Source organism: Euprymna scolopes, chromosome 1 (genome assembly GCF_053919585.1).
Source record: "Euprymna scolopes isolate OS-2025 chromosome 1, ASM5391958v1, whole genome shotgun sequence".
Lineage (NCBI taxonomy): Eukaryota > Metazoa > Mollusca > Cephalopoda > Sepiida > Sepiolidae > Euprymna > Euprymna scolopes.
In genome coordinates, this window is record NC_136482.1 from 34,014,674 (window position 1) to 34,030,907 (window position 16,234).

The window sequence follows — 16,234 nt, forward strand, 5'->3', positions numbered from 1 at the left end:
AGCAGCTTACGGAAGAAATATAAAATGGGAGACGAAATTAAAGCGTATCAATTTAAAACCATATTAGATTAGGCTAGGTTGGGGATAGAGTTGAAAAGAAGTAATATTTCAAATAATTAAAGTTGAAAAAACCCTTTACTAATTCCAAAGAAATTAGTTAATCCATTCTAAATGCGGAAGGAGTGGAATAATTGACTATTATAATACCTATATCAAAACATAGTGATCGCATTCATAAAGAGATAACAATATCTAAGTGAGAACGAAAACCAAAGCAACTTAAAACCAGTCCTCTGTTTATTATTTCATTGTAAAGGTTGTCATTGACATTCGACTATGGGTAATATATGACTAATTTTCTCCGTGAAACAAAGGTTTAAAATAATTCAAGTGATATGGAAAAGATATAAGCATTTCGGTAAAAAACATTGTCATTCATAATTTCTTCTCAATCAAGGGGTATTAATGCTTGAAAAAAAAAAAAAAAAGAGAAGAAAACACTCGTTGGTTTCACTTTAATTGCGCATCCATACAAATAATTTAGCGACTCGACAACATAGCTATGTAATGACATCCTTTACTCTCCAACACGCACCCACATATTAGCAGAATATACCTATATCATTAGTTTAAAATTTATATATTTTCTTTTGTCGAGGGGAACAGAATACAGCGTCGGGGACACACCCCATAAATGATGAAGTTTACATGAAATATGTTGTCTAGAATACGTATACCCAAATTAATAAGTTCATTAGGTAAGGATATATATATATATATATATATATATATATATATATATATATATGTGTGTGTGTGTGTGTGTGTGTGTGTGTTATAACCCTGTCTAGGGAGTAACAAGGAAAACAGAACATAGGAAGAGAGTAACAAAATTTATTGACAGGAACGTACAAAAGTTGGAGTTGTTCGTCCAGCTGACACTCCCAACTTACGGATTTTCCTTCCGTTATTTATTGTAATTAGATCAGTTCATTCTTAGGTAACACAGGTAGTCCACCACAACACCTCCTCGCAAGCTGATTGATTGTTCAAGACGAATTTTTTTCTTCTGTCCTGTAAGAAATTTTTTTATTGCCATTCTCATGTATTACTCGCGAGAATTTAATAAAACAACTGATTACTTGCATGGGTAAGCTCCGCCACAAGTAATTACGGTTCAATAAATCCGCATAACACCACGCTTGTAATAATCCATCAGGCAAAGTGATATTGTCCCAGAGGATTTCCGCTAATGTTGCTGACCCGATGAACTGTGTATTGTGAAGAGACGTTGGATAAAACTGCCCGGCAGTTCTTCCATGTTGTGGGAAACTGCTTGTGTACTATGCATTTGCTACACGCAATATCCTTGGGTGACGTTGACTGCCGGTAAATAATTCTTCAATTCTGGGAAAAATAAGATTGCGCCCGGTACCTGTTGCGGTGTAGTTGAAGTTTTTGTATCTGGCGAACAATCGCCCAAAGTCGCACAGTCACTTATGACTGAGTCGGTTGGTGAGTGTCATCACTTTAGAGCTAGCTGCATGTTTTTAGTTTCTTGGTTTGTGGCCAGGCGCTGTTCTCGCTAGGGAAGAGCTACGTTTGTTCGGTTTACAACAATATCGGTTTGTTTGCATCTTCATTTTGGTTCTTTGTGGGCTAGAACAAGAAAAGTTTCCTTTTAATTTGTTTTTTTTTTCAAAACTTGAGCGTCTGTTGTACATTTTATCTTTGTTTTGCAAAAAAAAAAAAAAAAAAAAAAAAAAAAAATTCGATTGCCCATAATTTAAATTCATGTATCCAACCTGAACTGAGAGATTCGTGGCATTCTTTCGTACATAGATTTTTCATTTTTTAATTTTTAACAATAGTGTCATGTTGCTTAAATAATTCTCTTTCGAAGTTAATTTGTGCACAGTTAGCTGCCATTGTCATTGCATTTTTATTTTTTTATCCAGAATTTTTGCTGTGACATATTCGCAAAAACCTTTTTTATTATTCAGCTGAGACAATTTTTTATTTTTGTACCTTTTCTCCACGTTAAAAAACGACCCTGGTGTCTAACTCTGTCCCGTGGGGAGGCATAGTAAACCATTAAACGAATACGGAATTTTTGCGTTCGCTTTTTTTTTTTTTTTTTTTACATGCCAAACATTTTTTGACAGATATGGGTAATCTTTAACCTAATGTAGATTTCCATGTCGATTAAAGATGACAGAATCTTCAGAACAAAAATTATTTTTTAGAAGTATGCGGATATGTATGCCCATTTTTATTTTCTGGCCTGTGTTTTATTTGTTGCGTGCGTTTTAGATTTGGTTACTTTTTTTTACATGTGTCAATTCAGACTAAATATCTTTCAAGTCTTTTTTACTTTTATTTTATAACAGTCTTCTATCAATTCTTGTAAAGTTAAACTCGGTTCGGTTTAACTTTAAGTATTATTTGTTTGCGCCTTAATTGTGTAACAGAGAGCGTATGGACCAATGTGAAAATATTAGCAGCAATCGAAGAATAGCTGGCTAGCGAAAAATTAGCAGCAGCAGCCGTTAAAGCATGTATTCAAATTAGCAAGTGCGCGCGAGCTTACATCCTAAGAAAAGGAGAGAAAAATACACCATATGCTCGAGAGAGAAACAAGTTACGCTACTGGGGAAAATGGACATGTAAAGTCGAGGGCGAAAAAGCGCTAGCTGATGGCCGGCGCGAGGTGTCAAAGAGAAAGACTTTTAAAAAGCACACGTGTGTACAAAGGGATTTCTGTAAGATAGTGAAGTGCGTTGTTTTAGCGGAATCATGAATAAACGCATTTCATTTGCACTTGACAAAGTACCAAGTCGGATTTAAAAAAGAATTATTTCGTTAATTTGCAACGGTGCCGGGTGGCATGTGGGTCTAAGAAGTTTAGAGTGTAATGACACAGTTAAAGAGTAACAGGTTAGGGTTGGAATATTTATTGTATTTGCGGTTGCTTTTACTGCTATTGATAGTAGTTGGTAATAATAAAGATTCTTTTTAATATTTAAACCGTGTTTTAAGCTTTTAATCGCTATTTACTCTAAAGCAAAAATCTTTTATTCATAGAAGAAAAAAATTACACCGCATTGCGTTTGAAATATGTAACAGCGGAGACAAAAATAATAAAAAATGGAGGAAAAAACAAACACGAAAATCTGTGTCTTCTTTTCCGTAACAACTATTGATTTTTAGTTAACTGTAGTGGACGAACAAAGAAAATGACAAGACAAAAATTCTTTCTCACCTTTTTTTACGAACTTTTTAATTTTATGTTTTCGTTCGGTTTAAAAACAATGACTTTGTTCCTACATGAAGGAAAGGTCTCTCTGAGTAACAAAAACAAAACGCAGTGTTTCTATTTTGTCTGCGTTATAATTGCAAACACGACATTCGTTATTAGTTTGTTTTTCAATACGAAATGCTATGGTTTCGTTTATAGATATAAAAAAAAAACACTGTTTATTTTCCATTATGGTACGAATCTTAGAGTATTAGGCTCGTGGGGTTTTCGAATTCTTGCATCGCTAGTGTTATGCAACCAGTGATGTAGCTAAGGAAGTGGGGGCGGTCCGCCCCGGGTGACAACCGGAGAGGGATGACAAAATTGCACCCTCTAAACATTTTTCAGTTTAAGGTGTGAAAATAGTGGGAAATGATTTTTTTTTATCAAATGTAATTTTTAAGTTTTTAATTAAAAAAAATCTTTTCTATAATATTACTAACCCTTAAAATATTAATTAGTGATTGGAGAATTTTGCCGATTTTTATTGAAAACTCAAGACCCTGTATTTTAAAGTTTTTAATAGTACATTTGAAATCATTTGCTGACATTTATTTCATTTTTTTAACTGTGAAAAAACAGTAGAAAGATAGGATTAAGTCGTTATATATAGTCATGAGTTGATACATTTTCCCCTTACGATATGAAGGAATTATGATTTATTACACAAAAGATAATATTAATTATCCAAATAATAGCATATAATAAAAATATAATAAAAATAATTATTAATAATAATATTAATTATAACAAAATAAAAATACTTAAAATATTATATAATAATAATAAAAAAAATAATAAATTACTTAATTAAAAGGAAATAACAATAAAAGAGTATATTAAATAATAAAAAGTATTACTTAAGAATTTGAATGAAAAACGTTTTTTCTTGCGTCTCTGGAGACTTTTAAATACTGGAACAAAAAAGCATTCTTTTTTGTTCTTTCTGGAACCTTCTCTAGCGATAACCATAAATAGCGGACGACCGCAAATTATAATCAGTTATCACACGACGTTGGGACGCAATGAGAGGCGACCACCTATTATAAATCCGACCGAAGGAAAACACACAAAAAAAACTCGAGTCATTAAAATAACAGATGAACCAAACAAGATGCAGAGAAAAATCTCTTTCATCAACAAACTGATAGATATAGATTTTTCTGAATTATATTTGACCAAAAAGCATTTATATCTAAAGATACAAACAAAAATTACTATAAAAATATTGACTTCTATTAAAATGGCAATAACTAGAAAACATAATTATTTCCTTTACACTATCGATTATAATCAGCTTATTAGACATTCGTTTTTCTTTACTATTTTTGATTTTGTTTCCCTTTATTTTGTTAATAAAAGATTGTTTTTCTTTTCAAATTATCTTTTTGTAATCTTTTATTTTTCATTGATATGTTTGCGGTGTTCCGATACCCCTAGACTAGGAACAAATCCGTAATATATATATATATATATATATATATATATATATATATATATATATTATAATATATATAAAAATGATTATAATTATAAATTATTTAAATCTTTGTTAAATCCTATTTCAGTCACCTAAATTGTTTTCAACATTACTCACAAGCAACTTATTTTTCTTATTAGTATATTTTAGTAATAAAAATAAAAACTCTTCGATGAAAGCCAGGAAGGCCGAATAATTTATCATACCTCATATTTTCAAACACTCTTATTACAATTTTCTAATGTGGATCTATATTAAACTTTGTGACATATCTCCATCCTATGGAGGCCAGACGCGGACGCAAGCTCCATAATTTTATTAGACCATCTGTATTTAATCTGAAACATGTTTATCAAAGCATACTTATGTCGGTAAATATAAAATATAAACATTATATATATATATATATATATATATATATATATATATATATATATATATATAAACTAGCCTGGGTGCCCAGCCTTGCTCGGGTGTTTGGAGGTGTGTGCTAAGCAACCCCCCCCCAAAAAAAATAAACGTGGTAGTAGGCAGCCAGGCTCGAATCCGTACTGCACAGGAGGAAAAGAACGTGAAAAAAGTGACGTCTTTGCCGTTGCGTCCATTGCCAAACTGAAAGTGGCGTAGGTTTAAATTAAAGCTAGTGGATCAAAAATAATGAATGATTTTCGAAAATATGGGCGAACAAAGCTACCCCCTTGTAGGAAAGTGCCCAGTTGAAGATGAAGGAATTAATGTTTTCAGCCAATTTTTCGATATTTGTCGTCCGAAGGGTTGCGCTTTAAAACGATACAGATCTCGAGAAAATCCGTCGCCTCTACTGAAAGGAACCGGACCACCTGCAGAAGACATATGCAAAGACACTACACCTCGATGACACCCCTACACACATAACTTTATTTCATTCACTGAAAATAAAACATTGTTACATATTTTTGTAGAGGAACGAACAATCGATTTGGAAAAAATATATGAATACGCGGCAGAATATGTTACTAAATAATTATAAAAATCATTTTATTGTAAAACTTTTATATCACGTGAAAGAAAGAAGATTTAAGAAAATTCCAATGCTTTTCTTTGTTAAGCGTGGAGTAGGTCCTAGTATGGTTTTAAGAGTAAAGAGAGGATGGAGTAAGTTCGGAAAAATTCTGCGTTTACTAACTAGGAGCGTTACCACTGTCTACGAAGTGAATAGGCATGTGAAATAGGCATATGATAAAAATTTGGCCAATGAAGTTTGGAAAGAAATATGAGAATGATACAATGGATGTGTAATGTAAGTTTTTACGACGGGTGTGTTTCTAGCATCCAAGCAAGATTAAATCTGGACAGTATAGACAGATGCATGCAGAACAGGAGACTTCGATGGTATAGTGCAGTGTTAGAAATTTGACAATTACATCGTGCCTCTCATTGTATCTGTTTTGGACCAATCAGATTAGTCGATTGTATTTTCTGCTAGGTTCGCCTTGGCGGACTTTTGCATGCATGCCTCTTTTTTTCAGTTCCACAGATGCAGCCAACGATGAAGGACTGGAACTCCAACTCTTTGAATGAGGAACATTACGCGCCTCTTCCCGTTTGTCCGTTTGAGACTTTTATTTAAGCCTAAATGAATATGCCAAGTTATTATATTGTGTATCCTTCAGACTTTTATTTTAACACTAAATAATTAGGCTAATAATTGTTATTATTATTAATTATAAACTTCTGTAATATCGTCTCAATGCGAGAATTGAAGTAGAAGACATCATATCGACCCCCTTCAAACGGCTGTAAACTTAGATCTTCGAAGACAGATGAACCTACTTCCAGTTTCTGTTGAAGATGAAGGGCTAGCAGTGTCAGAAATTTCGTGAAAATAGTGAATAATTCCACCCCATCTTTCCAAGCTTATAACTCCTCGAAAAATGTAATTCAAGCCCTAATTATTTTTTCAATTAAAGGAGCAAAGACTAAGGTTTCATTAAAAAAAAAAGACAAAAAAAAGACAAAAGAAAAACAATGTGTTCTTATAAAATAAAGTTTTAAACTTCGGACTTTACAGGTAAATTTCTAAATAAGCGATTTTTTTTTGTTTTAAATTTGAATATATTATTTATAGACCTTTTCTCTTCAATTTGTGATATATAAAACTCCCCGACATAAATTAATTATTTACTTTTTAATAGACATTTCAAAATGGGTGACACTTGGGGGGGGGGGCGTGAATTAAAAAAAAACGTTTGTCTAAAATATTATACTCGGTTTATTGGAAAGAACATAAAATTTCACATTGACCCTGAAAATATCGTAAAAATAGAATCAATAGAAAAATTTTGATAGATTTTTAAAGTTTAAAAATTGAAAAATATTGAGTTCGGAAAATTCATTACTGTTTTTAAAAAAAAATATTTCTATTACTTTTAAAACAACTGTAATAGTTTATTTTGGAAGTATAATCCATAAAGAAAATAAATAACCCACTTTTAACAGAGAAATTACGAGATTTTTATATTGTATTCGCAGTTTCGTGTTAGGGGTGTCAAAAATTCCTACAAAAATTCTGATACTGCTAATGAAGGGCTATCACAATTCGAGGTTTTTACCAGGTCTTTTCGTAGGCAAAAACGGGCATTCCCGAGAATCTAATAAAATTTGTATTGAATTTTAAGATAAGCCTTGTTGTGTTTGTCCTATTTTGCCACTGTCATGGAGCAAAAAGTAGGCGAGACAAAATATCTCACAGCAGAGCAGGAGACTTCGATGGTATGACCACATTGAAATAATAGATCAGAAATTCTTGGGTGAGTAGAGATGCAAAACAGTTTAGATAACAGATTCAGTTCAGAGGAAGTGATAAACATTTAGCCAAAAGACCGAGGGATAAATAAAGGCATGGCCAGACATAAGTTGGTTTTGAAGTCAATTCTTAAAAACCATTCAACACATTCTAGCATGTAAAATGGCCGATAAACTGATGATTATGCTGCTGCTGGTGATGAAAACCATAGAATCCAAAACATTCTGTTTATCTTTGAATGGTAGTTGTCAAATAGCAGGGCGTGATGTCATAATAGATGAATGGTTATTATAAAAAGCAGTGTGACATCATAAATAAATCTGTGAACGTGTATATTATTTAAAATCAGCAGCAGCAGTAGTGCAGTAGCATTATGTGCGCATTTGTTTGAAAGCAGCCGTAAATGCTTGCTACTGCTACATTATAAATATTGAAATAAAAATATAATAATAATAATAATAATAATAATAATAACATTATATATATATATATATATATATATATATATAACAAATACTGGCCCATCGGGTCAATGCTGGTCGAGGCCACGCTGAAAAATTGCTATGACGTCATAGTTACTATTCATCCTTTATGGCATCATACAGTTTCAAAGATATATATATATATATATATATATATATATATATATATGTCATCATTTAAAAAAAATCCCGCCGAGTTACTTCCCATTACATATGTTATATTTTAACGTTCATGTTATGAGAAAAGTAAGGATAAGAGTCTTAAGACTGTTCCTGGAAGTAAGAGATCTTTGAGGTTCATGTGTGTGATCATGTTGTGAGAAGAGATGGGAGATATAGAGACATTAACACATTAGTGAAATATATATAAATAGAGAGAGAGTTTATAATTGAGCGAGATTGCATATAAATACATTTTGAGAAAGTGTTTTCATATCTAGATAGACAGACCGATAATTGAGAGGTTTGCATTTATGCCGATGGATTAACAGGTTGGCATTTATGCTTTGACAGTTCGTATGAACGGGAGTGTTTGTATAACATAAAGAGACACATTTACTTTCTAACACATATATTTTTTAGATGATGAATTTCAAATAGTTTGTACACATAAATAGACAATACCTTTTTCATGTAATGATGGACACAGGAGACGGCAGTATAAAAACACATTGAACATTTATTCTTCCCTGACCGGTTGGGGCTTTGCGTCCAAGAATTTAAAGCTTCACATATTAAGTTTCAGAAGTGATCGTCTCGCTTCCAGACGATTGAAACCCATGTCTGCACCCAGACTATCGTCTGTCGATCTCAAACTACCTCTGAGTTTCTCACTAACTAACTCTCCAACTAACTAACTAACTCTCACTTCCTATATTGAGAAATCCATGCATGTCCGGCCACGTGACCAAACTCACGTGCCACCAACATGCGCGAGTCGCACGTTTCCCGAACATTCTGATTTTCCAATAACCTATTTTTTCTTTGTTATTTTCACAAAGGAATTCAACCTACATATCTAATTTATTTAACCCATATTTTATTATCCACATTCTTTCTAACAATTGAATAGTTTATTTATTATTTATTTTATCAGAATTAACAATTTACTGGACATTCCATTTAAACTTACTGTTCTTTAAAACTTATATCCAAGGTTCGATTTCTGCTTTCTCTCATTTTATTTTCATTTTAAGTAATCTCTCTATTTTTATACTTACATGAAAAGGGGACAGACTTTATCATGTAACACATATGCATAAATATCCCCCCTTACATATATATTATCACCCCATTTTTAGGGACATATATATATATATATATATATATATATATTATTGGATTACTTGACATATTATTATATATTTAAACTTTAAAATTGATTTTACAACTAAGCCAAGAATCGTCAGTATTTTTGTTGATTTTTTTCTTTATTTGTAATTGTTGTCAGCGGAGATTTGTGTACAAAGAGAGAGAAAAAGAGGATTGTATATTTTTTTTACTTATCGTCTGCCTGAAAACAGAAATGAAAAGAAGAAAAGGGAGAGACTATATAAAAAAGGCAAAAAAAAAAAAGGACAGACGTTTAAAAGAGAAAACGAGGACACAATTGTCAACATGCGCACACGCGTAAACAAAAGTATAAAGAGAAAGAAAGGGAGAAAGATATATTATGCAGCACGCGTGTGAAAGAAAAATGCTCTGTGATGAAGCAGAAGAAAGAAAAGGTTGAGGATTGCTGAAAAGGGGCAGTTGACAGTGACCGACAGAGAGGTCAGGTAGCAAATGCCTTTTTCCCAGGCGATAGCAAGCGGTTATATGTGAATGAAAGAGCGAAGAAAATAAATGGCAAAATTTCTGGTCTTTTTTTAAAAACGAAATGAACGAAAAATATGTTTTGGACTACTAGCAAAGCATACGAAGAATGTATAGCGTATATATATGTCCTGATATTACGAAAAAAAAAAGAGAGCAAAGAAACAAGATTTATCAACACAAACTTGCTGCGACATTGAAGAGCAAAATCGAAAAATTACAAAAAGAACGAACAGTGTCAAACTCCACATATATAGTTGTTCATTTGAACCTGAAATTATAAAAAAAATTGTCCATCATGTCATAAACAATATACATATATTGTTTATATATATATATATATATATATATATATATATATATATATATATATATATATATATATATATACTGTGTAAGCAAAATCAAGACTTCAAAAAAGGTGTTGATGGCAACAAAAAGTGTATTTCGTTTTACGTTACAATTGTTTCCATGTCCAGTCGACAATTTCAAACATTATATCGTTTGAAAATTTTCAAAAACCAGCATTTCTTCAGACTTTATAAATAAAAACACTCTTGACAATAGAACATTGAAAAAAAAAAAAAAGAAAGAAAAATTCCCTTAACGGAAAAAGAAGCATGTGAGAAACATTTACCCTTGGGGTAACTTCCGTAGAAAGCCCATTTAAATATTTATAAAAACGAAAAAAAAAAGAACATGTGAGTTCGTCCACCTTTTTTAATCTCTTTCGTTAACAAATAATTTTTCATGAATCTTTTGACTATTGATGCAACATATTTTGCTCAGTGGATTTGATTTAAAAATAAGTCTATTGCGAAATGACGTGATTATCCTCTCTTTTCTTTTGTTTTTCTTCCTTTTAATTAAATAACATTGATATTACTTCAATACTTCTGCAGTTTAAAACTCGTTTTTCCGTGAGCCTTGCTCGGCAACGCCCAGCGAACGACAGAAACCGCAAGCGAGCAGACGGTAAACATTGGAAGAAGAAAAAAAGAAAGAAAGGAAAGAGTTAAAAAGGAAAAGAAAAGAAAAGGCAGAGTATCATTGCGCTTCTTCAAGCAAGATTATTGTGACAAGGAAGGAAAATAACGGGGCGGGATACTTACTCAATTCGAAGGGAATAAATAAATAAAATAAATAAATGAAATAAGGATGAAGGAGATGTGTCCAAGCTGCATTTTCCCTTAAAATAAGAATTATGAATATATTCATCTATATATGACAAATGCATTTTGGTGTCTGAAGAAACGCTATTTTCTAATATATATATAAATACAATTTCCGATTCTCCTATAAATCTCCTAATATCTTACTATAGAATATTTTTTTTTCTAGATTACTGTAAAAGCACACGTTAAATGTGCATATATCTTCTCAAACGTAAAAACATACTTGTAAGAGGTGATTTTAGTTTTACTGGTAGTTGAAAATCAAAAAATACTTATTATTTTATCCTTAATATCATCTGTGGAAGATTTTACTTTAAACAAATTCAAATAAAAAGAAAATTAGAAGAATCATTTATGGTATCGGAAAATAGGTACAAATTTTTCCGATTCCGATATCGAATGCGATACTCGGAAAAGTTCCAGCTTTTCCGATTCTGGATTCCGATTCTGATTAATTCTCGCAACATTAACATATTATTCATTCGAAGATAAATAGTTACATTTGGTCGTTACAAACAGCCACGTGTTTCAGTCAATGAGACTTCGTCAGGCGACCTTGAACCATTCGCCGCTTTAGAAAAAAGTGAGCTTTTCAAAAAAAAAAAAAAAAAAATCAGAAAAATTGCGAGCTCTCTAAAACAGAAGGATAATGGAGAAGTCGTATTTCAACCTTTTTGGTAAATCGTTTGAATATTAGCATAACTCACATCGACAACGGGACATATAGACAATGTAAATTTTACATTATTAAAGTGGTGCGTACTTTACCAGAACAGTAGGTTGTGTTACTGGGTGGGGGTGATTAAACTGAACATCGAGTTTCAGTAAGCTTGTCTGTTGATAAGCTAATTCTTGCGTGTTGCAAAAAGGGTTTGCAGGTGTATTCGCTGATCAACTAGTCGCGTGTCAGAGAAAGTTGAAGGGTTGGGAGGAGGAGAGGGTTTAATAAAAAAGAAATAAAGAAAAGTGAGACCGAGTGACTAGTTAATAACGAATTGAATATGATTATGTAGATGTTTTCATTTGTTTTTGTTAGCAATACTTTCTGAATGAATTCCATTATTTATACGAAAGTGCATTTTTACCTAAATGCGAGTTGGGAATAATTTTCCCTTTGACCAATTTGGTACCTCCTAAAGGGGGTATATATATTATTTTTAAAATATAATTATCCACTCACACATGTTTCGGCGTATACGACTCATCAGAGTGGCTGAATCTACCGAGATTCGAAATCGAGACCCCATGCTAAGAAGCCTAAACCTCTACCACACGGCTACTCTCGCACGACTACTAAAGGTATCATGTTTTTATTGTAAGTAAATAATTGAAAAATATTAAATTTATAAAATGAAGTTATTAGTTAATTAATTATATTTAGATTTACGATCAAAGATCGTTATGGAGTTATTATGAGGATTAAAAATTTAATCCGGATACATATAAACGCACACAGACATATACGGATATATAAATGCGTACGTGTATTTATTGCCACCCAAATTCCAGTGAAGACCAATGGTCGTCGCCAATGAGAACTCAATGGTAAGCGGCTGTTGCGATAACGCAAATTCTTCTGCAAAGGTTATCAAAAGAGGTGGAGAGTACTGGAAATCTGGAGAGACTTATTGTAACTCAGATTCCATGGAACACCACAAGTTGTTCTCAAAGAGCAATCTTTGATGATGGCTGAATACTCCTAATGAGTAAATAATAATAATAATAATAATAATAATAATAATAATAATAATAATAATAATAATAGGCTGGACCAAATAGCACTTGGGCATTTTGATTAGAGGACTAGGAAACTAATTACAATGCACAGTGCATTACATCTAAAAGACAGTACTGACCGAGTCTATGTAAAAAGGAACAAAGGAGGAAGAGGACTGCTAAATGTAGAAGACTGTGTAGAATACACAAAAAATACTTGGAAAAGTACATGAGCCAGAACACAGAAAGATTGACAACAACAGGAAAAACAATACAGAAAATGATGAAACGAAAAACAAAAATACAAGAAAAAGGGGAAGAGAAAGCACTAGATGGACGATTCATAAGAATGACAAAAGAAGAGAATCACAAAAACATCTGGACGTGACCTCATGAACAGAAAAACAGAATCTCTACTGACAGTTGCACAAATCAATGCAATTAAAAAAAAACACATTAAAGCTAAAATAGATAAGACTCAAGAAAACAGTAAATGCAAACTTTGTGGACACACACACACACACACACGCACACACACACACAAAACAATAAACCATATAATAAGTGAATTCAGCAAATTAGCCCCCCCCAAATATAAGGACAGGCACGACAGCATGGGGAAGGAAGTGCACTGGGAGCTTTGCAGAACAACTGCATCTCGAATATGTAGACAAATGGTTCAAACACTTACTGGAGACTGTACTAGAAAATTAAAACCATAAAATCCTTAGGGATATAGATATTCAACGTCCAAGCTAGAAGACAAGACGTCATAATAATCAACAAGAAAAAAAAACAACTTGTCAAATTGTAGATTTTGTCGTTCCAACAGGCCGCCGGGTGAAGATCAAAGAGACAGAAAAGCGAAGCAAATATATGGAACTGAAAAGAATTTGGAACCTGAAGAAAAAAAATACCAATAATTATAGGAGCTTTAGTAACAGTCCCAAAGAACTTAGAAACAAGACTAGGAGAAATTGAAATCAAGGGCAAGGCTCAGACTATACAACGGACAATAATGCTGAAAACAGCTAAAATCTTGAAAAAAATCTTCGAAAGTGGAACTTAATCTACAAGAATGAAAATCGCCAACCGGGCATATAGAAAATGCAACAGAAGTAAAACATGAATAAAATAAAAAAAAAAAAAAATGAATCTTCAAAATTTGAAACCGACTACTACCTCCCTTTCCCATCTCCCTCTCCTCTTCCATCTCCCTTCCCGTCCACTCCTACTCCTTCTTCCCTCCTCCTCCCCTACCCATATTCCTCCCCCCCCCAAATCTAGTACAGGCATCAGATGGCACTACACTAAATAGCCGAAGGATCAAGGAGGATGAAAAAAACCGAAGTGAAATCACTTACCAGACCTCCACTAGATAGGCGCGGAGGGGACTAGAACGTTGGGGGAAATATTGCCATTCAAATTCTAGTGACGACCAATAACAAGAAATCAACGGCAAACGACCTGCAATAATAACAAATTATTTGCAAAGTTTGTCGAAAAAGGCGACGATTGCTGGGAATCTGGGGAGACTTGTTGTCACATAGACTCTAGGGAACAACACTGGTTTTTATCCGTGAGCAGTTTCTGATGATAACTTTTGTGAGAACCTCTAATGAGTGAAATAATAATGAAAAAGTGGAAAAATGACGTGCAGCGTGAGGCTAAACAAGAAACAGGATTAACTAAGGCCGCAAAAGAAAATATTTGTTTGATAATCTCATAAATAACCTATTAAGATTTTAGTTCACATTCTAACTTAAAATTATTGGGAAAAATTCTTCATACACCACCCCCGCCCGAGCCAAAGATAAGATGCTATCAACCATAATTTTCTAGTCAGCACTCAGAATGTTCTCGCGTTACCTAAACCAAAATTCAGATAAGTAAATCAACGAAATTTCTGGGTATGTATGACACTATAGAAGTAATTTTCTGCGAAAGTTTAAATTTTATTTTGAGGAAGACATATCTTCTAATTTATGATATAAATACCATCTATCTCTTTAAATGTATGTATGTATGTATGTATGTATGTATGCCTAAAACTTACGACAGAGGCAACAGATTTTCACGGGATTCATATCGATTTGAAGCTCGATCCTTCGGACGACAAATATCGAAAAATTGGCTGAAAAGACAAATACCGAAAAATTGGTTGAAAAGACAAATACCGAAAAATTGGCTGAAAAGATTAATTTCTTCACTCTCAACTGGGCACTTTTCTACAAGGAGTGGGTCGTTTTTTTCGCCGATATTTTCGCAAGTCATCCTCTCTTTTCTTGACTAGCTTAATTTAAACTTTCGCCACTTCCGGTTTGGCGATAGACGCAACGGCAAAGACGTCACTTTTTTTTCATGTTCTTTTCCTCCTTCGCGGTACAGGTTAAAGCCTGCCTGCTTACTGCCACTTTTTTTTTCTTTTTTGATCAACACACACTTCCAAACACCCGGGAAACGCCGGACACCCAGGCTAGTATCTCATAAAAATACTTCATGAGAACTTATGTTTAGTACAATACTTCGTTGTGTGTGTGTGTGTTTTGTACCGCGTGTTATTATCTGTTCGTGTCTTTTATGTACGTGTGATAGATGTGTAGATGAGAGCTAAACACTATCCATGTGACAGAACCACTGATAAAATAATTATTTGGTGTTCCCACAAATAATCACAAAAAATGTCTCAAATAGATAATGCACAACATGGGATTCAGAAAAGATATCTGGATGTCATGACCAGTGAGCGCTTCCTCGGTGGTCAGTATGGGGGATCCAGTCGTCATCCTGTGAATTTGGCTTTTTGAATTTCTGAAACAAGAATCTACAGACATGAAGCTGGCCAAGTACTTCCTTTCATTTCAAGTGCCAAAATAATACAAATCAAAGACAGGATAGCAAAAGTAACCAACATAAACCAAACTCCTGGAGGAATAAATGGACAACAAAAGAGAATAGGCTAATAATGGAATGCTATTACAGAGTTCATTTCAAAGAAGAAGGCCATTGGAAACGGATGAAAGATTTATGTGACTACACTACTTTAAATAGGTGTGGAAGGTCAAGGAGGATGAATAGATCGAAGAGAGAAAGCACTAAATAAACCTCCACTGGATGAGTGCGAAAAGGACTGGGACCTTAGAGAGGCTTATTGTTACCTAAATGGTAAATGGCTGTTGCGATAACATAAATACATTTCCAATGGCTATCAAAAGAAATGGAGAGCACTGGTTATCTGGGTGATTTTTTGTCACTTAAACTCCAGAGAAAACTAAAGTTTGTTGACAGACAGAAATCTTTGATGAGCGCCTGTGTGAAAACTCCTAGTGACTACTACTACTACTACTACTACTACTACTACTACTACTACTACTACTGATAATAATAATAATAATAATAATAATAATAATAAAAAAACTAATACACAGATCTTGCCAGAGAATGGAAAGGAATGTAAAACATGAGGAAAGTCAGTATAATGCC

General features: G+C 33.2%; 1 protein-coding gene across 3 annotated transcripts in view; it reads right to left on the reverse strand.

Moving 5' to 3' along the window:
• LOC145292822 (glycine N-acyltransferase-like protein 3) overlaps window positions 1-9,115 on the reverse strand; it is a 97,072-nt gene extending 87,957 nt beyond the window's left edge. The window contains exon 1 of one of the 3 annotated variants that reach the window (XM_080139245.1): window positions 8,670-9,115. In XM_080139245.1, coding sequence (XP_079995371.1) covers window positions 8,670-8,724 — 55 coding nt within the window. In that variant the 5' untranslated portion in view covers window positions 8,725-9,115. The remainder of the gene's footprint in view (window positions 1-8,669) is intronic. The other 2 variants (XM_080139160.1, XM_080139075.1) reach the window with 2 other exon arrangements.
• Between the last annotated feature and the right edge of the window lie 7,119 nt (window positions 9,116-16,234).